The sequence below is a fragment of the Microtus pennsylvanicus genome, chromosome 9 (assembly GCF_037038515.1).
Source record: "Microtus pennsylvanicus isolate mMicPen1 chromosome 9, mMicPen1.hap1, whole genome shotgun sequence".
Lineage (NCBI taxonomy): Eukaryota > Metazoa > Chordata > Mammalia > Rodentia > Cricetidae > Microtus > Microtus pennsylvanicus.
Window position 1 is genome coordinate 50,992,001 of NC_134587.1, and position 21,962 is coordinate 51,013,962.

A 21,962-nucleotide genomic window follows, 5' to 3' on the forward strand; every position below is an offset into this window, starting at 1 on the left:
CAACACTTGTATTAGAAGCCTCTCATTAGACCCCTTTCAGCATATTTACAATTTATACATTCATTCTTTTAAAACTTCTACTTAGAGAGAGGAGTATACACGCAGGGACTCCAACCTTTTTCCTTCCAATCACCTGTGTCCTGAGACCACCTGGTCCCCTTCTTCATCTCTAACGGCAGAGCTACGCAGGCAAAAGGATGAAATGACTGGGCCCGTGGAACCTTCTGGAGAGAAGGCATTTGAAAGTAGCACATCACCTGGATCTGCTGGCCAATGTGAGTGGATATAGTCTACCAGAGAGCTGTGACCCAGTACACAGACAAAGGATGATACAACCACATGGATACCGTCTTGCGTTTATTCACACAGAGGGGTAAGAATTGGTACAAATTATAGACATTGCTTAAATACAAATAAATAGTTCTAGTTTCTAAAGAAACAACTCTAGATAATCCTAAGTATGTTCTAGGTTCCTATTAAAAATAGAAGGCTACTAGCATCAAGTTCTACTCCACCACAACCCTTTGAGAACTTACAGATGCTATGGTGAATTCTACACTCTAACGAGCAGCCGGACAAATAGGAGTCGGAGTTCCCACTTCCCTGAATGAGCTCCTAAGTGGAAGGAGAGTTTCTTGCATCATAGATACACACAACTAATAAGTTCAGGAAACATTCAATATCTAAAGATAGCTAAAAAGACTGGCCTTGGGAAAAGTGGTAAGAATTCCTCTGAAGCAATTCTGTGGACTCTGAAACCTTCGAGGTCAAGTCAAGTGTCTTAACCTCAGGGAGACTTGAGTTTCTACAATCAAGTCATCCTGGTGGCACCTGCGGTGAGTGACAGTGATTTGCCCAGTGAAGAATGGTGCAGCTAATGAAACGGTCTGTCAGGTCTGGCACCGAAACACCACCACCGAGCTGAAGAAACACGCACCCAAGGCTGTCCATTTATGTATGTTTCTATACTACCAGATTCAGGATGTCCAAAGAGACAAAGGTATCTGGGGAGAAGCATGCTGTCAGAATAAGGCTCATTTTAAAGCCATGCAGTCTTCCAAAATGACAGAACACATGTGGTTGTTATGGTCTTGGTGCCCAAGCACGGCTGCTCTGTCTCCTAATGCTCACTGACCTGCCCTCCTTAGCTGCACAAGGTCACTCAGCCGCTTTCCACAACCCCACCGGACTATTAGATAGTAATGTTGGAGAGTGACCAATATAGTAAACTTTAGGTTTTCAAAGAAATGTTTCTTTTCTACTTAGATTGGTTATGACATGATTCTTACTGGGACAACCTCATGATATAAAACAGTCTCATGTAGTGAGTGTATTAAAATCCAGGCTAGTAATAACATTCGGTATTATAGAAGGCAAGGTGATTCAGATTTAAAACCATGATTGCCAAAGAATAAAAGCTGGATTTCCAAATACTGTTGTGGTATAAAATGCTAAATTTGACTCTATATTGTGTTGACATAAACAATTTTAAGACATACACCACATTTTCCTAATTGAGATTTGGAAATAATAAGCATAATTCTTAAATAGATTGCTGTAACATTCACTCAAGGGATCAGCTGCCTTTTTTTGCCAAGAATTCTCTTTTTAGTCCAACTGAAGGATTTCCACAGTAAGTTCTCAAACAGTTCTGAAAATGACTGAAAATGCCTCTCACTTCCCACCCTCACCCTCATTTTTTGTTTATGTTGAACAGACCTTTATACATAAAAATGCCAAAAGTTTTTGGTGGATATTAATCAATTAGTTTCCTGATTTAAGTAACAACTTTGTATGCTTATTTTTCTCTCTGGCACACTGTGTTTCTGGAATTACAAATCCAAACAAAGCAGCCAACTGGAGCATCTCAGTGTTCAAATCAGTTTGGACACATTCCTATTTATTCTGGATGATGCTCAGTTCCACACAGTTCAGGGAAGACACATCCATATGAATACCGAACACGCTATGTGAGCAGCTCTAACATGTGACTGTGCTGTTGGCAGTACCATTCACATCTACAAGTACAATGGAGGAGGACTTCAAATGTGGAGCCCATTTGCTTTTGCTGCTCTGGAAAGTCGCCATCATCTCCGAGACTTCCAGGCTGTTCTGCAGTAAGGAGTAGTCCTTTTCTTGTCTGGTGGTTTAAAGTACGAATAAACAGGTGCTGCTGGGTACTCTGCATCAGGATTCTCTGCCATCATTTTCAGCTTCGCTTCAATGGCTTTTATCTTTGCAGTGACACTGGAAAAAGGAAGAGAGATCAGAATACACTTGGGTACATTCAGAAAATCCTCTCATCTTCTCCTTATACTGATGTGTATTAGGAAGCCATACAACATTAAACTATGAACATGAACCAAGAAAAAGTGCTGTGGAATGTCTTTCTGTACACTGTGAATATGTGTTGCTCTCATTGGCTGATAAATAATTGCTTTAGCCTAATGCAAAGCAGGATAGATACAAGCAGGAAATCCAAGCAGAAGGGTGGAGTCTGGGAGACACTAGCCAGCCACCGAGGAAGGAAGACGTGTAGAAAATGAGGTTAACAAGCCATGAACCATGTGGCAAAGCACAGATTAAACGATATGGGTTAATTTAAATGTAAGAGCTAATTAATAATACATCTAAGTTACCAGCCAAGCAGTTATAAGTAATATTGTATTAAGCCTCTGAACTGGCAGGCAGGAGATAAATCTCCGATTACAAAAAACAATAAAGCCTGAAAACCAATTTTTTAAAAAATAATATAAGCCTAGGCATAGTTTTGCATACTTCACATGGCCTTTTACACTTAGTCCTCAGACACAGACACCAGGTGGCATCTCAGTACTTGTCAGAAAGTAGACAAAGATAGGATCAACAATGATGTGAGAAGGTAGGTTATAGTTCTTATTTTGCTGATGCTACACGGCTAACGAGTGAGAGTTGAGATTTGTATACAAACTGACTCAGAACCCCATGTCCCTAACTAACACACTAATTACCATACCTTTCCACCACCAAGTAGTAGCAGAAAGAAAAATTCTAGGAATATTATCAAATCTTTTTGTCTCTGTCTCTCTCTGTCTCTCTCTCTCTGTGTTTTGTCTGGCACCCCCAAAGTCTAGAAAATTCCATAGAACTGGAGTTACAGATGGCTGTGAGCCACCATGTTGGTGCTAGGAATTGAACCCAGGTCTTCTGGAAAGTACAGTCAGTGCTCTTATCCTCTGAGCCACGTCTACAGCCCCGAGTTTCTTTATATTAACAAACATGTTACAGCGAGCCAGATACCCACCATGCTCTGGACTTTACTGCTTCTAATCTTTATAGAAACCCAAGAAAGGTTACACTCAGGACTTTATGGGATGAATTCAGAGGGACATAAACGTGCCCAGGAGTAACAAGGCTAACAAACTGCGGGGCTAGGACTCCACCTATAAGCCTTTGCTTTTTCTTCTCCACCAAAGAGGGAGCTGCACAACTCTACAGACAAGAGAAGATGAAGTGAGGGGTACTGTACAAGCTGTGGTGTTCAGTTCTGACTGGGGTCACTGAAATCACTGGGGTAAAGTGCAAAGATGAAGTGAGGGGCACTGACGAGCTGTGAGGTGTTCAGTTCTGACTGGGGTAAAGTGCAAAGCACTCAGTAACATGCTGCCTCATAGGTTCCCCATTTTCATTCTTGATTCTGTCAACGGTCTCCAGCTAGTAAGAAAAATTTGTAAAGTGTGTCCACACGGTCTTCTAGAGACCCTCAAACGGCATACAGTGGTTGAACATTCTCACACATTTTCAGGGGTACAAATTAAAAAGCTAAGTCAACAAGAAGAGAACAAATGTGTGAGGTAAACTTCTCTGCATGCAGTTGTTCAAACATCACGTGAACCCACTAATAACGTGGTCTTTGCATCAGTAGAATTAGCAATATATTGCAATAAAATCCTAATGTGTTACTACACCAGGCTGGTAAACAAGCTGCAAGTGCAGAGGCTGAGACGTTAAAGCCATGTTCACTGTAACATGGAGACCACCAAGCATAAATTCAAAGATCAGTACAGCAGAACTATAAACATTTCCATGGAGATCATAATTTAGGGGTAGATGGCATATGAGTATGCATGCTCAATGACAGTAAAGAAATCATGTTTATTTTCTATGTAATTAATTTCAATTCAAGTCCATCTCCTCCTCTTACAGTTTAGTGAGATGCTTTTAAGACTATATGGCTCAGGGTATATCACATATAAGGAGGGCACGTTTCCTTCTAGTCCAGTGTTTTGTCCAAACAGGTATCACGGATTGTATACTCTTACAACAGACGGAGGGTAACTGTTGATTTCTGATCCCTGGGTATTGCTTCAGATACCTTCTTCCTTTCTCCTCAACAGGTTTTAGGACATATCTTCACAGTGTTAACCTGGGACCATTTTGAAGTAGTAATTCTGATTCTGTCACTACCAGCATGGTCTCAGTCATGATATTTTGCTTTTCTAAGCTTTAGTTTTCTCATATGTAAAGTGCTTTTTATGGCATTAAAGGATATATGCTAAATAAAGGATATAATAAAGTACTTATAAGCTCCTGCTTACAGAAGCTCAATAGATCTTGGGTATTGTTACTGTTATTGTTAAAATTTTCCCCTAAGCTACAGCGCAAAAGAAAAACAAAACAAAAACAACAAAACCCCCAACCACCACCACCACCACCACACACACACATACACACACTGCTTCTGCTCAACCACCCACTTAATTTCCCTTTTTCTACTCAACTCTTAGTGTCTCTGTTTTGAATTAACTCCAAAGAAGCAACTGACAATTCATACAAGCCGGGACAAAACTATTAAAGTTGCTGTGAGGATACATAGAATTAAACGCTGCGAGCATAAGGGAAACCATGGACAGGGAGGAATTAGTATATGATAGAAACGCCAGAGACTGAGGTCTGTAAGAATGAGTGTTTTCAGGGTAAGCACTGTGTCCGAGGTATCTCTGTAACCCCAGCACCATGTTCAAGGCGTGGTACATGACAATTAAACCTGTTCTTTTATGAGGGAATGAATCCTATAAGTGGTGGCACATAATCATGGGGAGGGGGTGGGAAAAGAGGAAATATGTACCGAACACATCTCCCAACACAACACACCAGCAATTCTATTCTAGAATAAGAGCCATTAGGCTGTAAATGACAGTATGGAAGAAGGAAATGGTTGACTTGCTGAGTGACAGTCCTACAGATGTCATCTTACCTGAGGTTAGACTGAGTGGGTTCAGTGCTTGAGGATGGCTCAAGGCTGATGGGAAGGATCTTATCATTCTTGTTATGATCATATCTCTGAAAATGAGAAAAAGGGTAAAATGACTTCACCTGGGCAGAAAGCATTCCAGACTCTAGTGCATGGTTATAACATGCCAATCCTACTCAGTTTATCTCAGCATAGTTCCAGACAATCTTAGGCTTGTTTTATATTTAATTTTAATGCAAAAATCCTCATAGTGTTGGCCTAAAAGCAGTTTAAAAAAAGAAGTTGAGAAAAAGCTTTTGTCCTCTTTACTGGGAGAGGAAGAAGTTCCCAGCTAGGACTTCACTGTTTAAATTCACAGACGGCACAAATGCAAAGCAGGCCTACCCTCCTACACTCTGAAACTGCCAATATACTGCCTCTTACAATATTTGTTTTATTCAAAACACTTTAAAATTCTGGTAGATTTTGTAAAGTATTAAGCATAATATTCAACTCTTAATAGGCCTGAGTGGAGAAGTAGTAACAGTGTTCAGTGGCGGATACAGAAAACATTCCATAGTAGAGGAGTTTAATTTGATGTCAGATAATTACATCCTTGTAAAAGTAAGCAATCAGGAGCCTCTGGCCAACAAGGAGCCATGAGGTAGAGCTCTCACATGAGAGGCAGGGTGAAGAGTGATTTTTCCTGCTTGCCTTTTCAATGAGATGCAGGATGAGAACACACCAGCCAGTTTGGCAGATAAGACTTGGTTTTATTCTGAGTAAAAGCACTGGTAATTCTGTCTTAGATACCAAGTGTGCCCCATCATGACCTGAGATGCTCGCAGGCCTCACAGATTTAGGATCTGCTTTTCAGCAGAGAATTTCCATTCAAATGTTGGTTTACTGAGTCCTTATGGGAAGAGTGCTGGGAAGGGCAGCGTGCCTCACGTTCATCTAGCTAAGAGCAGAGGCTGCAGCTCTGACAGCTGCGAATCTGTCTGCTGGCAGGTCCATCCAGATCTACTGCAGTGGAGTTGTCTTGGGACTGCTCTAGTCCACATATTCACCACGACCTCTGTGCCAGCTGGAAGAGAGTACCCGCCTTTTAAAAAAGAAAAAAGTGGACACAGCTTTTCTAGAACTTTTCCCCCAAGAGACAAACTCTAAGATGGTCAGGGAAGTGTGCCATTTCTCAAGGCCTAGAGACACCCTGCAGAGTCCCACAAACCCACACTACAGTAACTCTCCAGACCTCTGCAGCAGGGAGACTGCCATGCTTTAAGCACAGAGAGAAACTACCCATTTCTCAAGCATTTAGACCAATAAACATATTCAAACTCTCCTTAGAGAGGTGAAGCTGGGAAGAGGCTATTAATGTCCACAGCAACTAATTTAAAAAAAATAAATAATTTTCTTCCTGTCCACAGAACAATCAATCCCCATTAAAAAAAAAAAACAGGTTTGAGTGTACATATCAGCCACATACAAAAATCAATCAAAAATCAGGATCTGTGGCCATGTGCAGACAATGAAGGAATCTGCTCCCTTCCTGAGGTTTTCCAAAGAAAATCGTACAAGACACCACAGCAGGAGAGCAAAGCATAGCTGCTCCAGACGACGACGTTTCTGATGTGAATGGAGAGGCGGGAGTTGTTCTTCAGAGACTTGGTTAGGATGCGGTAGGATGCTGTCTGTCTCCCTTAGACCTACCTTGACTTGAGCGTGGGCCCATCGTACCACCAGCTTCTTTGACAGTGCCAGCTTGCCATTAAGACACTGGATGGCTTGTTCTGCTTCCTGTCCAAGATAGGAACAATAGTCAGAAACTCGAATGCCTATTATCTTTAGTTATCTATATTCTCACCAGGCTTTGGTAAGTTGTAGTGGCTGGGTTTCTAACCAAATTGCTTTTGGTACTTAGCAAATGGCTTAAAATTTTTAGTGGCAAAACAACAACAGCATACGAATTTTTAAAAATTGAAACAATGGTTCAAATCCTCTGTCATGTGTTGGCATCTGTCAGTTGTAAGATACGGTCACTCCTTGTTCCACAGGGGTGGTGTGAGTACTCAGACAGCATGAGTAGGGCACACAGAGCAGGAACCTTCGAGTGTTAGCTGACAGCACTGCCCAGCAGGTCAATCTTTCTACACACATGCTTTAACTGGCATACAACAGACTACATTGCTGTAGAAATTAATTTTAAAGTTATGTTACTTTTGTTTATGCACTGGAACATTTGTTTAATGATGCAAAGATGTGTTTGATTAAATAAAATTCACCTGTGGTCCGGAGGCTGCGTCAGCAACTAGATGACAGGAAGTAGTAGGGAGGAGCCAGGTGGGGAAGGGTTTATAAGAAGGGGCCAGGAAAGGGGTGAGGACTCTTGGGAGACGCCAGGAGGAGAGCTAGCTGAGCTGCTTGCTCTTCAGCTCTCTGGGAAGCAGGATTCTACCTCAACCTTTGAATCTGGAGTTCCTTAGCAGGGCAGAGATTTAGATGAGTTCTCTTAGTAGCTTTGAAAGAGTCAGTGCCTGAGGGAACAGAATTCCTTCAGGCTGCGGCTCTGTGGCCTCGCTGCTGCTGCTGCTGCTGCTGCTGCTGCTGCTGCTGGCAGCAGAACTGCAGTTGCTAACTAGGATAGCTACAGTGTAAAGGCAGACAATTACAAAAGAGGACAACAATTGGCGCCCCATGTGGGGCACCAAAAGGTTGTTGTGACATTTTATTCTTTTGGCTTTTTGGGAGCCAACCATCCAGCTTCCAAATAAATCACACACAGAGGCTTATTCTTATTTATGAGTGCCCAGTCTTAGCTTGGCTTGTTTCTTGTCAGCTTTTAACCCAAATTAACCCAACTACCTTTTGCCTCTGAGCTTTTGTTTTTCTCTATTTCTGTATACTTTCCTTGGCTCCTTTCTCTATGGCTTACTGTGTAGCTGGGTGTTTGGCCCCTGGTGTCCTCCTCCCCTTGTTCTCTTGTTGCTCCTCTTCGCTCTTGACTCTCCTTCTATTTATACCCTCTGCCTGCCAGCCCCGGCCTGTCCTTGCTCCTGCTTTGCGACTGGCAGCTCATCTCTTTATTAGGACCACCAGGCGTTTTAAACAGGCACAGTAACACAGCTTCACATTAAACAAACGCACTGTAAATTAAAGTCACATGCCTGAAAATAATATTTTTCAACACTACATCAAGGACCTGTGCTCCTTTTGGGAGCTCTGGAGCCATATCCTGGACTACAGCCTCACAGATATGGGTATGAAAGAAATCAGTGTGGAGAAAGCAGGGGCCAGTCCCAAGAAACTGAGCAAGGTCCCTGTGGGAGACAATCCATACACCTAGTTTCCAGAGCACAAACTCCCCTGACCCTTTCCTGATCAGATACAGCTGTAATAAAGTTAAAATGAATTCTCAAAGCTGCAGAAAGTCATAAAGTCACTCTAGGTCACTTCCAGCAAACCTGGCTACTTCCCCATCCTGATCAAACTTCTCTGCCCCTTGGGTATCCATCAGGCATTCAACCAAGGGTAACCCACCCCTAGTAGGGGTGAAGAGGCCCTTAAGGAAGACCCCAACAGCAGGGTGCACATACGTGAGCATGCCAAGCTGGCATCTCCAGGAAGTCTCCAGCACTCAGCAGCACACTATCGTGTTATTCGCTCCCCACTGTGTAACAGGCATTGGCTATTCACTGGCCATAGCAATGCTCCACTATAGCATACAGAGTGCTAGACAAGAAACATGTTCTTTTGTTTCACTTGGTGGCTTACAGTATCCGCAGTACCTTATCAGTTCTGAAGTATCAGCAGCAGTAGAGGCTAATAAGAGTTAAGTATTCTAAAGGACAATTGCCATCTCTGTACTTTGTTTCGACGTTTACAAATTTAATACTAAATGCCAATCGTACTGTCCTATGTATACTTACATATGCTCACAGCCTCCCAACTTTGTAAGAGAACCTTTTTGTTTACCCCATATTTTTAGATGAAAATTGAGGCCAAAAGAGACATGCTCAAAGTTAATAATAGAAGCTACAGGAATATAAAGTGTGCTTTGTGACTACTAGTCCAGGGCTTTAACATGAACACGTGTCCCTAATATGACTTCTGATTTTAATAGTCTGCAAGAATCCTCATCACTCTATCATTAAGGAAAAGCATTTAACAATGGTTATCATATGAGCATCTGTTAATTGCTTATAAAAGGGAGTGGACAATTAGACTAACAATGTATCATTTGTTGCCTTCAATACCTTCAAAACTTAGAGGACATAAATACTCAGCACTGGAGAGGACAGATGATGCTCTTGTGCAGTCTTAGCTCTCCCGTGCCTCACACTGGTAGGCATTCTGGCAACTGTGTTTTTTTTTTTCTTACTATGTAACAGCCTGTCAGCTCTCAATTTTCTCACTTCAGTCTCCCAACTGCTAGAATTACAGGCATGTACAACTAGGCCCAGTTGTGGCAAGTACGTTAAGAAAAATTAAGCCTTTTTTTTGAGACAGAACTTCTCTGCGTAGCCTTAGCTGTCCTGGAACTCACTCTATAGACCAGACTGGCCTCCAAATCAGAGATTCACCTGCCTGTGCCTGCTCCTAAGTGCTGGGACTAAAGGTGCGCATCACCATGCCTTTTGATGATGCCATTCATCGCGTTTCCCTAAATGCAGTGAATGTACATAGTTACAGCTATAAAGACACCCACACCATAATATTTACCTAGCCAGTCACTGGTGGTGACTCATAAACTAATAACTGGGGATCATGTAGCATAAATCCATATAAATTACTATGTAATCACCAGAAATTATGACTTTGTTTGTTCTAAGACAGAGTCTCGGTATACAGCCATGACTGGGCTGGAACTTACTATATAGACCAGGCTGGCTTCAAACTTAAGAGACACCCACTTGTGCCTGCCTTTCAGGTGTGCACCATCACACCCAGCCTCTGATGATTACTTTTTCATTGCACTCTTAGTTACATGTAAAATGTACTAACTTCATAGCCAGGCAGTGGTGGCGCACGCCTTTAATCCTAGCACTCAGGAGGCAGAGGCAGGTGGATATTGATGAGTTCAAGGCCAGCATGGTCTACAAAGTGAGTTCCAGGACAGGCAGAACTATACAGAGAAACCCTGTCTGGAAAAAGCAAATCAGGGCTGGAATAAATGGCTCAGCAGTTAGGATCACTGGCTGCTCTTCCAGAGGTCCTGAGTTCAGTTCCCAGTACCCACCCACATGGCAGCTCCCAGCTGTCAGTAATGAGATGCCGGCACATATGCAGGCAAGAGAACTGTGTGACAAATAAATAGATCTTTTAGAAAAAACAGAAAAAGAAAAACCAAACCAAGCAAACAACCAAACGAGTACAAGGTTTAGATACAGATCACTGCAGATCAATGTGTGCTATTGGCCAGTCACCTTACAGCTTGAGCACAGAGAGAGGAAGCTTGTGCAAGCCGTACTACTTGAATTCACTGTGAGGCACAGAGAATAACCAGACAAGATTCCTGCCCATGAGGTCTGGTGGTCAAGAGATATAAATATGATTATGACAGAATGCAGACTGAGAGAGGGAGAGAGAGCTCAATTACCTGCTTAGTTTCAAAGTTAACAAAACAGTACCCTCGGGGCTGGCCCTCCAAAGCCCCCGACTTGTGGAAGAGGAAGTCAAATTGCTTCACCTTGCCAAACTTCTGGAGGAGCTTGAGGAGGTGGTATCTGTGGAGACAGAAGAGCCCATGAGTCCACTTCTGGAATGCTGCTGGCTGCTCAGCCTCAAATGTAGATAAAAGAGGGAGACAGTTCATCTCACGCAAAAAAAATTCTCTGGTCACTGCCCTTGCTTTCCTGCAAACTGCTACATTATTTTATTTGGGAAACAAAATTGTTTGCATCCACTTGGGAACTAGAATTGTCATGCCTATGCGTCTGTCCAACACAAAATGCCAAACGAAGAAAACCACACCCAACAAAACAGCCGTTTGTCCACAAGCACCGTTTGTTTCTCTTTTGGAGAAAAGCTCAAAAATAGCATCGACTTATTTATTTTTAAATTTCTTGGCAATGAAATAGCATTTGTGAGTATCTGTAACTTCATCAGAAACACACATGCAAACACAACACACACATAACTTAAATCTAGCCTGTATTAAAAATAAACAAAGTTGCAAAACCATCCAAATTCACACAAACAAAACCCAGCCCCAAAGCACCTCTCTTAATAGACATTGTAGTGATTCTGCTAGGACTCAAACACAGTTAGTGGCCCTTCCACAAGGTTTTAGATGTGACTGGAAATGAGGACAATGTGGAAGCCAAATATGACTGAGGCTGGTCTCACCATGCAGGAGACACTGGCCAGCTCTGTGAATCAGCAAACCTCAGTTTCCGTAACACGGTATCTACCTACTCTGGGGTATGGTCAAATAAAAAACAGAGTCAAGGAAGGAATTTATTCCTGGCAGAGGTTTACCAAACCATCACTCGCCGTCCTGCTTACCCCTTTCTTGTATTCCCTGTTCTTACAACTCACTTGGTTCCTATCAGACTTTTGAGTTGTTCAAACAGATGTTCAAACCTTAGCAGGTTGCCGTGGCCGACCTCCATTCTGACTTCCTGTCATCCAATATAAGGGTGAGACAAACCAACAGCTCTCCCATTTCCTTTTCCTCTGGCCTTCCTCCTGGCACCTTCTAAGCTATTCAAATAGAGTCAAGGCTTTCTCTAAACAATGCTGTCCCCTTGATACTAAAAAGGTATCAGCCCACATGCTAAATCTGTTACTACTCGGAATTCTACCCCACAGGGAGTCAGTAAAGTCCTTTTGGGCACATTTATATTTATGCTGTTTGCTAGGAGAAAGTCACCAAGATTTGATTTTTGAGCAAGATCTCCTTTGGGAAGCAAAGACAGAAAATACTGCACTAAATCGGACACTATTGTGTATCAATAAGCCAATCCATTACAGTTAATCAGGAGTCTGTTACCACTGTAGAAAGATACAATACAGGTCTAGTACTGGGATAGGATGAAAGGCTACCAAGCCCCACTGAGGACAATAATCTGGTCCTTGGACTGGTTTTTGAAAAAGAAAACAACCACAACTCTGTACTTCATTATGATCTCCCATTAGGAGACCTTAATCACCCAGTGAGAATGCAGGACTCCCTGGGGGCAACTGGGAGACACCTCTAGTATAAACCTTTGTTCTTGATTATTTGAACAGGCTACAACAAGGCTGAGTCTTCTCCAAAGGCTTTAATTCATAGCCACACCTGCTCTTACTACACCCATTCAAACCTTCACACCATGCCAATGCCAATGGTGGGTCAAACCCATTTACAACAAAACAAAACTGAAGGCTACTATGGCAAGCTATCTTTTCTAAATAGCAGGAAGGTAACGCAATTGGCATTTCCTAGGAAATGGATTTTAATTTACTCAGAAGAAAATGCCAACAGATTATACATTGTAAAGCTAACAAACACGTGCTGCCTGAGAAGTGTGACCTTAAGATTCCAGGAACATCTGCTGAGGTCTGTGTCTTTCAACTTCGCTAGGATTTCTTTTCTTGTTTGATAATTTCTTGAAATTATCGGAACACTGAAACAAAAGGACTGAAATGTTTACTATTTTGCTTCCTGGAGATGGGGACTGCAGGCTCTGATAGTGAAAAAAGCCTGAAGTCTCTTGCTTTCACATCTGCAAGTACTTTTATCTGTTGCTGGAGTACAGAGTTAAGCCCTCATCAGCGGCTTGCTTCCCTTAATGAAATGTACACCCTGCTGCCTTCAGGAGAGAAATAAGTATAGGCATCCCACACATTCTTCTGTCACCCAATCAGCGCTTTCTTCTTCTAGTGAGTCATTAAAATAGCCATCCTGCCTTGTGGCACAGAAGCAATCACCTATGCAAATGTTAAACAAATACCTACTATGTGCCAAGGACCAATTAGGCATCGGGACCTCTAGATGAATAAAAGTGCCTTCCAGGTCCTCAATGCTGGTTATAGGAGACCAACGCATACACAACTGTGAGCAGTGCACATTTTCATAAAGAGCACGCACGTGTGCCTGCACGTGTACACACACAAAGGGAAGAGTAGGAGAGCTTGATACAGGGGATCCGAATGCAACTTCAGTGTGAGTGAACACCATGCGAAGAGAAAGGTGATGTTTGATGTAGTGAATGAGAGTAGAGAGTAGGACAGGCCGTAATGGACGTGTATTCAGTAGGGACAGGCCGTAATGGGCGTGTATTCAGTAGGGACAGGCCGTAATGGGTGTGTATTCAAGGAACTTAGGAAGCAGAGAGCCAATGAAATGACCCTTAGGATTTTTTTCTATTTTTAGTATATAAAGTATATAAAAATTTTCTCTATGTTTATAAACATTACTCTGAAGAGAATCTTCTTGTGCTGTGCCATATATCTTACTAAATGCTTTATTGTCTCAGATTTAAGTAAGCAAACAATAAATGCCATTCACTCACGTCACAGACCATGAAGAAAGAGTATGAAGCGGGCTGAGAGAGACAAGGCAGACTTCCTGCTGTCACAGGCTCACACATCTACTCCCAGTGAATTCTGGTTTACCCAGTCAGAGAAAGTCAGCATCTGAAGGACACATCCACCTCTTGGCTTTTAAGTTTACTCAAACTACTCCATGGCCAGTGGGGACTCGTTTACACTCATTCCCCAGGCAAGACCCCTGGGGCACAGACCATGGGTTTGAGCCCCAGTGTTACAAAACAAAACTAGAACACCCTTCAGAATCATCTCTACTCTTCACTCTTCTTCAGTTCTTGTTTTTCACATCTCAGACTCACCCAGAAGCTCCAAGTTCACTATCCCTAGCCACGTGGCAGCAGTAACAGTGAGTATCTCCTATTGGGCCCACATCCTTAGTCTTGCCCCTTCCAAGTCACCCTGCACATGTGCAGATGAGGCCCCACTAAAACATTCCCATCTTGGTATCATGTTCTTGTTAACACCCACAATGACATTCTTTTACAGGAAATTCAACTTGTCTGAACACAATGTGAAGAGCCCATCTTTACTTGACAGTATTCCACCTAACGGCCCTCTTCATTACCAATTAGTACGCATGCTTGCCTTAAACCAAAGGTCCTTTTGGATCTGCTTATATGGAGCCATCTTTCTTACCCTGACTTGGGTCCTTTCAGTCTTGATTCCCCTCTGCTTAGAAGGCACTATTATAATTTCTACTGACGGTCCAGTTCACACTTTCATATGATGCAGAGGTTATGACTTATTTTACAGAGCTCATTTAATATCTGAATAAGGAAGCCAGTACTAAGTACAGCACGGCAAACCAACATGTGAAGACACTAACTTTTTGGCTTCCATGCTGAAAGGACTGGTAATATTTAGAGGTACTGTTCTAAGCTTACAGTCCGGGTCTCACAGCAATTTATAAGTTTCCACATGTTTGAATTCAAAACAGGACGCTCTAGGTTACGTTTATTCAGTGACTCTGAGTGTGAGACTATCTGAGCAAAGGTGCACTGAGTTAGGGAGGAGAAACTAGAGCTATCATAAACTACTTTGTCAACTGAGCCAACACATGTAACTTTCCTTTTCCTGTAGAGAAGGACAGATTTGTTCCCCTCACCCAAGCTGTTATGAGGTAAAATAAGAGGACTTCACACAATATTAGATTTGGAAGAAATGTTTCTGTTATTTAGTTGAACATTCTCATTTTATGGAAACATGAGGTACAATGAAGCTGAGGAACTAGAACGCAGTGGAATAACATGTATTCAGGTCTGACCACCTCTCTAAGAACAAGTGCCCATCACTCCCTCAAGTCTCCAAGATCTACTTAGTCACAGGAATGCTTCTGGCATGCAGCACAGTCCTAAAACAGTTAAGTTTGACAACACTCTATATTCACAAAATACAGCAATATTTGGGAGTGACTGTATTTTAATTATTCATGTAGGTTCATCATATCTACCTCCAGGTAGAGCAGGATCCAAGAGTTTATGTATCTGCAAAGCATGAGCACCACACTGTCACATTCTTGAAAGAGACTGATGGATGTCCTAGTATAGCTTAGTAATAATTCAGATTAATAACAAAAAAAAAACACAGATTAAAAACAGAACTAGAACTAATCACAAAATAAATGTGGGTAAAATGAATGACAGAATGCATTATGCAAACAGCTTTTAAAAAACTACCACTGGGGCTGGAAAGATGGCCCAGTGGTTAAAAACATGGGATGCTCTTCCAGAGGACCAGGATGCTATGTCCAGCATCCACATGGTGGCTCACAAACATCTGTAACTCCAGTTCCTCCAGGAGTATCATGCTCTTCTGGTCTCTGCAGGTACTAGGCATCAGACATAAGTGCAGCTAAACACTGTATGTATAAAATAGTAAGAACGAAAAAGTAACCCTACCACTGGATAAGATAACCTGTAACTATTCCTGACAGTAAATACATGCTTTGTTTCCTAAAACGAAGTAAGAGACCATTTAAGGAGAGACATTCAAATCATCTTCTGGAAGGGATTAGGAAAGAAGTGTTAAGGAGCTGGGATACAGGCACAGAGAAGAGCATTAAGGGTCTGGTGTAGAGGAAACAGCAGGAAGTGGCAGCAGCTTTTGGTTGGGAAAGCTTAATTAGGAAAACCGGAAGACATCCTGCAAACTCCCTTGTGAGTCGTTAGAAGGTTAGAGATTTGGATTCAACTGACAACACAAGTACCACGTGTTCATATTCCTTCAAAGCCAGGGAGTGAATATACATTAATTATTTAGCTAGGTTCACTGTTTTCTACCCTTTGAGAAGCAGAACCTAAAAGTCCATGCATTTGAGCAACTTGAAGGAAATAATGTTTCCATGAGATCCATGAAATTTAGCAAAGCAACTCTAAGCTTTTGTGTGAACCATAAGCTTTGATGGACAGCTATGTTTTTAAAAATAAATTATATAACAAATCAGTTTGTTTAAGACAAATCATCAAGGTAAGGAAGTCATAGAAGGAAACAGAGAAAATGGTTTGGCAATACAGAAATGTGAATACTACAGGTAGAACACAACATTTCTAGCCATCAAGGCCTGACCTACACTTGGCTTCTAATGTTCACCTTTGACTGAAGTATCAGTGGGAAGGTCTTAATCCAGTGTTCCTCTTAAAGATGTAACTCAGGACTACATTCACACACTTACTATGCCACTGACCCAGGGGCAGGTGCCCTTGTGAACCCTCTGATGGACAGTAGAACACAATCAGCACCAGAACCTCATCACCTGCAACTACAGCCAACACAACCAGCACTGTTTCCGCACTGTAGATTTCCATTCAGACACGGAGAGGTAGGAATGGTAACCACTCTGGAGGGCACCCTCAGAGCCTGGGTTTTAGATGACGGAAAGATTTAGATGAACATTAATTAATGAACATTTAATTAATTAATTAAAGACATTAATTGAGAACTTGTGCTGATTCACACATCCGTCCCCAATGTCATAAGAGAGGATGTTAAATACAACCCACATTCCAGGGTTCCCATGACCACAAGAACGTGACGTATCTTTAATATCTCTGTAACTTATATGGACACAATGATATTTGCACCTATATGATCTGAGTTTTCATAGGTTTAGGAGCTAGCCTTGGTGTTGTGATATAAAATCACATCTCTCCCTCTTTCCTACTCCCCTCCTTAAACACCTCACCCCAGACTCAATCAGCGGGTTCCCTCTCGCCGTACTCTGTTTAGTCCCACTCTCGGAGTCATTCCAGGACTGCTGATTTACTTCATGCTTGCTTCAAGTCAGCCTACTTACCCAACCAGCAAAACAAGTGATGGAAAGAAAAACCTATTAGTTCCTGCCAAGATATTCCTTTTTACTATAATGGCTCTGATGGAAAGACTGGGAGTCAGGACTATTGTATTCAATTAGTAATGTGATCTTGGGCAAAGTAATTCTGCCTCTTAGACCCTCATCACCTTTATTGTAAGGAAAGAGAGATGTTATCAGAGGTCCCCAAGTGATCTCAACCCAGGGAGCTCACATAGGGATTGCCAAAAGAAGAGTGGAGGTTGTCAAAAGGCTTTGAGTGCCTCTTTTCCCTTCTTGGTGAAAACAGCTCTGGAGTCTTATTTCACACATGGCTTCTTTCAGATTTTGTTTAAGCCGCTCAGCACAGTGCTGTGCACACAACAGGCACTCCATTCATTAAATGAATGAGTGAACACCAAAGGGGTGAGGGTGATCTCTAAGATCCCTTCCCACTCTTGCTTTCTGTGGTTGCTTACAGCAGTCAGTCAAAGGGGGCCCAACTGCCTATTTGCAAAGATCCCCAAACTACTTCTTGTTCCTTCATTCTGGGAGACAAAATATGCCTCAGGTTGATCTAGAACAATTCCTCTTAACCACTGGGTACATAGTCAAACAGTTGGAAAAGAATCCTATTCTTTGCAGAGTTAAAAGAAAGAGGCTTACACGTGAAGAAAACCAAAGTTATGTCCTTACAGTTGTGGAGTGCAAATGTATGAAAAATGGAACAGTCTAAAGGCAGCATAATGTCCCTATCAAAATCTAAAAGCAAATGAAGGGGTCGTGCACAGCACTGCTCCGAAAAGTCTCCCGAGCATCTGCAGCAGACACTGCACCTCTGCACATCACCAACTAAGTGATCTGGACTTACTCTGTGATTTTGGGGTCCAGGTTGCCGATCCATAATCGGTGTCCTTCCTGTAGAGAGCCCTCTGAAAGGATGGACGCGTTCTCCAGGGGAAGGGTTTTGGTTTCTGCTTCCATCAATCTCTACGAAATACTAAAGGCAATGTGAGCACTCAGGGAGAAAAGTGGAGTCATCCTGTGTGAACATCAGACATCACATGCAATTTCTCCAAGGATGGCGAACTCTGGGCAGTTCTCAAAGGCCTGCTGTTCCCAACTGAGGACTTGGACCAGCTCCCTTGGGACAGCCTTTCTGGCAGCCAGAACTGCCATGCAGAATAACAAGTTATGGTTGTGTGGAGAGTCTTGAGGTTTCCTGAGGCTCTATCACTAGATGATACTCCAGAAGAGAAAAGAGGCAAGTACCAAGTAGACAGTCTTGATGGTGTTGGAGGGAATGGAGAGGGAAGAACAGCTTATGTTCCTGTTCCTCTTGGAGCAGTTTTGCCAAAGGCGGAGGAGGCACAGGAAATGTGAGCACAAGTCCTGGAGTTAGGGCTGGACATGAAAGCAGGCTGTGTGACTTACTTACTTCTCGGAATTTTATAGGCCTCAATTTCCTCAAATGTAAAGTTAGAGGCAATAGTTTTCACTTTATAGGGTTGTTGTAAGATTACATCATTAAAAAAAAATCACCAAACAATGCGCTTAACAATTGTAAGTAGTCAATATATGTTAGCTATTGATCACAAAGTTTACTGCTTTGGTAGAAACAAGAGACAATCTCCTTAGTTATTACAGATGACAGACAGTTCACTGCACTTCCAGCAGGTCACTTAACTACTCTTTGCCTTAGTCCCTTTGTAAGGACAGTAACTCATAAAGGAATGTAGCTCTGCCAAGTGATACTCCCAAGGATTTTAGAACCACAATTCCAAGAAGTATTCAAGACCAATAATTATTGTCTTAATTCTTGAAGTGTCCCATCTCACAGAGCAGGAGAATGACAGCTGTGACAGAGGCAGTGATGGAAAGAACAGAGAGCCTGGTGCCAGAAGACCCGACCTTAAACTGTTCCATTTCCACTGACGTTATTTTTCTGGGTGCCTCAGTTTTCTCGTTCTAATTATTTACCCTATTATCCTGGGGTGGGGGTGGGCATGCACATATCATTTAGCATAGGTAGAGGTCAGAAGACAACTTTCAAAAGTTGGTTCTCTCCTTCCCTCCGCTTTTGCTTGGGTCCTAGGGAAGGAACTCAGGTTGTCAGGCGTCTATGGGAAGCTCACGCACCAGCTAAGCCATCTTGCTGGCCCAGTTTCTTCATGTTTTAATATAAACTTTAAGAGGTTGGAGAAATGGCTCAGCAGTTAAGAGTACATATTGCTCTTGCAGAAGACTGAGGACTTCAGTTCCCAGCACCCACTTGGTGGCTCACAGTCATTTCTAATGTCACTTCCAGAAGATGAGATGCCTTCGTCTGACTTCTGCAGTCACTGTATAGATGTGGTGCGCGTACATAGATGCAGGCAAAAGACTCATGCACATACAGTAGATAAATCTACCAGACTTCAGACCTCTTTGCTAGAAAAAAGCCATGTGACTTCTATATCTAGAAGTGCCTCAGCTCAGCCCTGCAGGAAACTGTCCCCGTCCTCAGAATGCTTATACTTAAAAGGGGAGCAGAACTAAATTTTTAACAAAGCAAAAGATTGAAGTAATTAAAGACAGATACTGTAAACAGTGAGAAGGGTCAAGAGACTTAGGGTTGCACTACTTTAGAGTGAGTGGAGTTAGATTTAAAAGCTAGAACTTCTGAGTTCTTAGGTCTAAAAGCAACAGTAACATCAAAAGATACTTAATGCCAAAGATGCCATGTTTCAATTGGAAGAATACAAGACTCGGAACTAGAGAGGTCTGGATTCAAAATTGACCTTCCCAATTACTGTGCCTTTAGTATGCGACAGTATCTCCCTCACTTCCTCTGTCTCTGCCACTCCCCTTCCCATATAATGTGAATACAACGTATTATTTACATTTTGCTTGTGTCTCGTACAGCGCAGGGCCTTGCCTGCCTTGATCATGGTTCTATGACCAGCAGGTAGTGAGTGCACTGCCTGGCTTAGAGTTGGTACTGTTTTCTTAGAGAATGAAGGAAACATCAACAGTTATCTTCCAAAATGGGGGAAATTATTCCTATATCACGTAGCTATTTTAAATAAGAATATGCATGTGACAGCTCAGTCGTGGATTTTTGAAAACCAGTGACGTCTAATAAGGTAGTATGAAACTATCAGATCTTTGGGGGTTTGCAATGGCGACAACTCCTTAGATTACCAGTTCATAAAAAGCTCTCCAGATCTCTCCCAGTTCAGTTGTATCAACACTAGAAGCCAGGAGGGGAAATGGGTCGTTTATTCCTAAATGCTAACAGCGGGGTCAGGCCAGGAACCAGGGTTTCCCGACTCGAGGCTCCGAAAGGTCACTAATAGGATTGTTATTTCCGGGCGAGGAACAGGACAATCCGGGGCGGGGCCTAGAAGCCGGCAGGTGAGGGCAATCTCCACCAACGTCCCTGCCGCCAGCTTGGCGTTGAGCTTCGGGTACTCACCTGCTAGTCTCGGAGCTGTGCCCTCAGCTCATGCCCCGAGAGCAGCTTCCGACGCCGGGGTCCGAGAGAGGGACGCGAGGCCACGGCAGCTGAAACCCCGATTGCCTCTCGGCCGCCCGTGACGCGCTACGTCTGCGCCGCCGCGCCTCCCCGTGACGTCACGACGTCCGCGCCGCCTCTGTCGCGCGTGGTTCTGTATAATCCAGGCTGTAGCTGGTGAGTGGCCTCGAAGCGGTCTTGAGGCGCAGGAGGGGTCAGGTGCCAGTGACACCTTTTCAAGAACCTCGGAGGGACCTCTGGGGCCAGGCTACCGCCCGCGACCGGTTCAGCAGAGTTCGGCTCGACCTTAAGGCCAGGGGCGGGACTTCTGGTCCCTCTACCCTCTCAAGGGTGGGGGCGGGGCGCGTGTCACTCATCCCTCCTTTAGAGCCTTGCAGGGGAATGTGGTAAATACTTCCTGATATTTAGGACGTCACCCGACAGGAATATTGCCTCTTCCGAACAGCCCTACGCGCAGAGATAATAATTATTCCCAGTGATGTAGAAACGAAAACTCAGCCCTATCTTTACTAGGGTTTCGCGGCTCCCAAGTTTAAATGCCACCCAGGCCTGAGTCGAACGCCTGGGATTTTAAAAATCGTCACTCTGCTGCTGGCCTGTGGGCAAACAATTGTCATTTCAATGGTGCTTCAACATTTCCACTGCTGTGGCAAATTTACTGATGAGATTGAGAACACTTACTTAGAAAGTGCTAGAAGCAGGACTCTTGCCTAGGCCATCTGAGAGTTGGGTACTCTTTCTTCCCTCCTTTTTCTTTCTTTTTTTTTCTCTCAGTTCCTGACTTTTTATTAACTCATACACGAGTACTTGTCTTCTGGTTTGGTAAGTCAGACACTTGCCACAGTGTTGTCTGTCAAAGTGGCTAGCCTTGAAAACCCCAGCACCATGTTCACCAAAAGGACACTTGACGAAGTTGACTAATTTTGCCATTTCCATCCACCTTAGAGTATTTTGCCACAGCCAACTTGACCTTCTTTCTCTATGCTTATTATTCTTGGGAGTGGTGTAAGAAAGTCTCCTTTTGAATGTTCTAGTCAGACAAAGTATGGCCATCTTCCAGCTGTTTAACGGCATAATCAACCTCTGTGGATCAGGGGGAATTCCCTCCTTATCCTGAATCTTGGCCTTTACATTTTCTATAGTGTGCGAGGGTTCAGCCTGGAGCACACAGTCTTCCCTGTAAGAGAAGGAAGTGCACATTCTGTTGTAGTTCTGAATTTTGGGGAACTTGTAGTTGGAAAGGCTGGAAGCCTCTGGTTCTTTGGGGAATGGCTGAGGAAAGAAATCCAAGCTAGGAGAAATAATTTGCTACAGTGCACTCTATGGAAGAGCTGTGATATATGCCTTTTGAACATGGCTGGTTGTGAATCCAGAAGATACATGTGATGGGGATGGAGTGGGGATATTGAAGT

At 43.0% G+C, this 21,962-nt stretch overlaps 2 protein-coding genes across 4 annotated transcripts in view; one reads left to right on the forward strand and one right to left on the reverse strand.

Annotated features, from left to right (window-relative positions):
• Positions 1 to 340: 340 nt before the first annotated feature.
• Positions 341 to 20,618, reverse strand: Rbm18 (RNA binding motif protein 18). Of its 2 annotated transcripts, none has more exons than XM_075986034.1 (6): positions 20,491 to 20,618; positions 17,905 to 18,023; positions 10,812 to 10,938; positions 6,926 to 7,012; positions 5,237 to 5,322; positions 341 to 2,247 (listed from the first exon to the last, which is right to left on the reverse strand). In XM_075986034.1, exons 2-6 carry the CDS (start codon positions 18,015 to 18,017, stop codon positions 2,088 to 2,090), a joined length of 573 nt encoding a protein of 190 aa, XP_075842149.1. In that variant the 5' UTR covers positions 18,018 to 18,023; positions 20,491 to 20,618; the 3' UTR covers positions 341 to 2,087. The 2 variants fall into 2 exon arrangements, with proteins under 2 accessions (XP_075842149.1, XP_075842148.1); XM_075986033.1 differs by having other exon boundaries at positions 17,905 to 18,033; positions 20,491 to 20,615.
• Positions 20,584 to 21,962, forward strand: part of Mrrf (mitochondrial ribosome recycling factor) — a 69,241-nt gene continuing 67,862 nt past the window's right edge. The window contains exon 1 of one of the 2 annotated variants that reach the window (XM_075986036.1): positions 20,584 to 20,706. The gene's annotated coding sequence lies outside the window, so the exon portion shown is untranslated. The remainder of the gene's footprint in view (positions 20,707 to 21,962) is intronic. The other variant, XM_075986037.1, reaches the window with a different exon arrangement.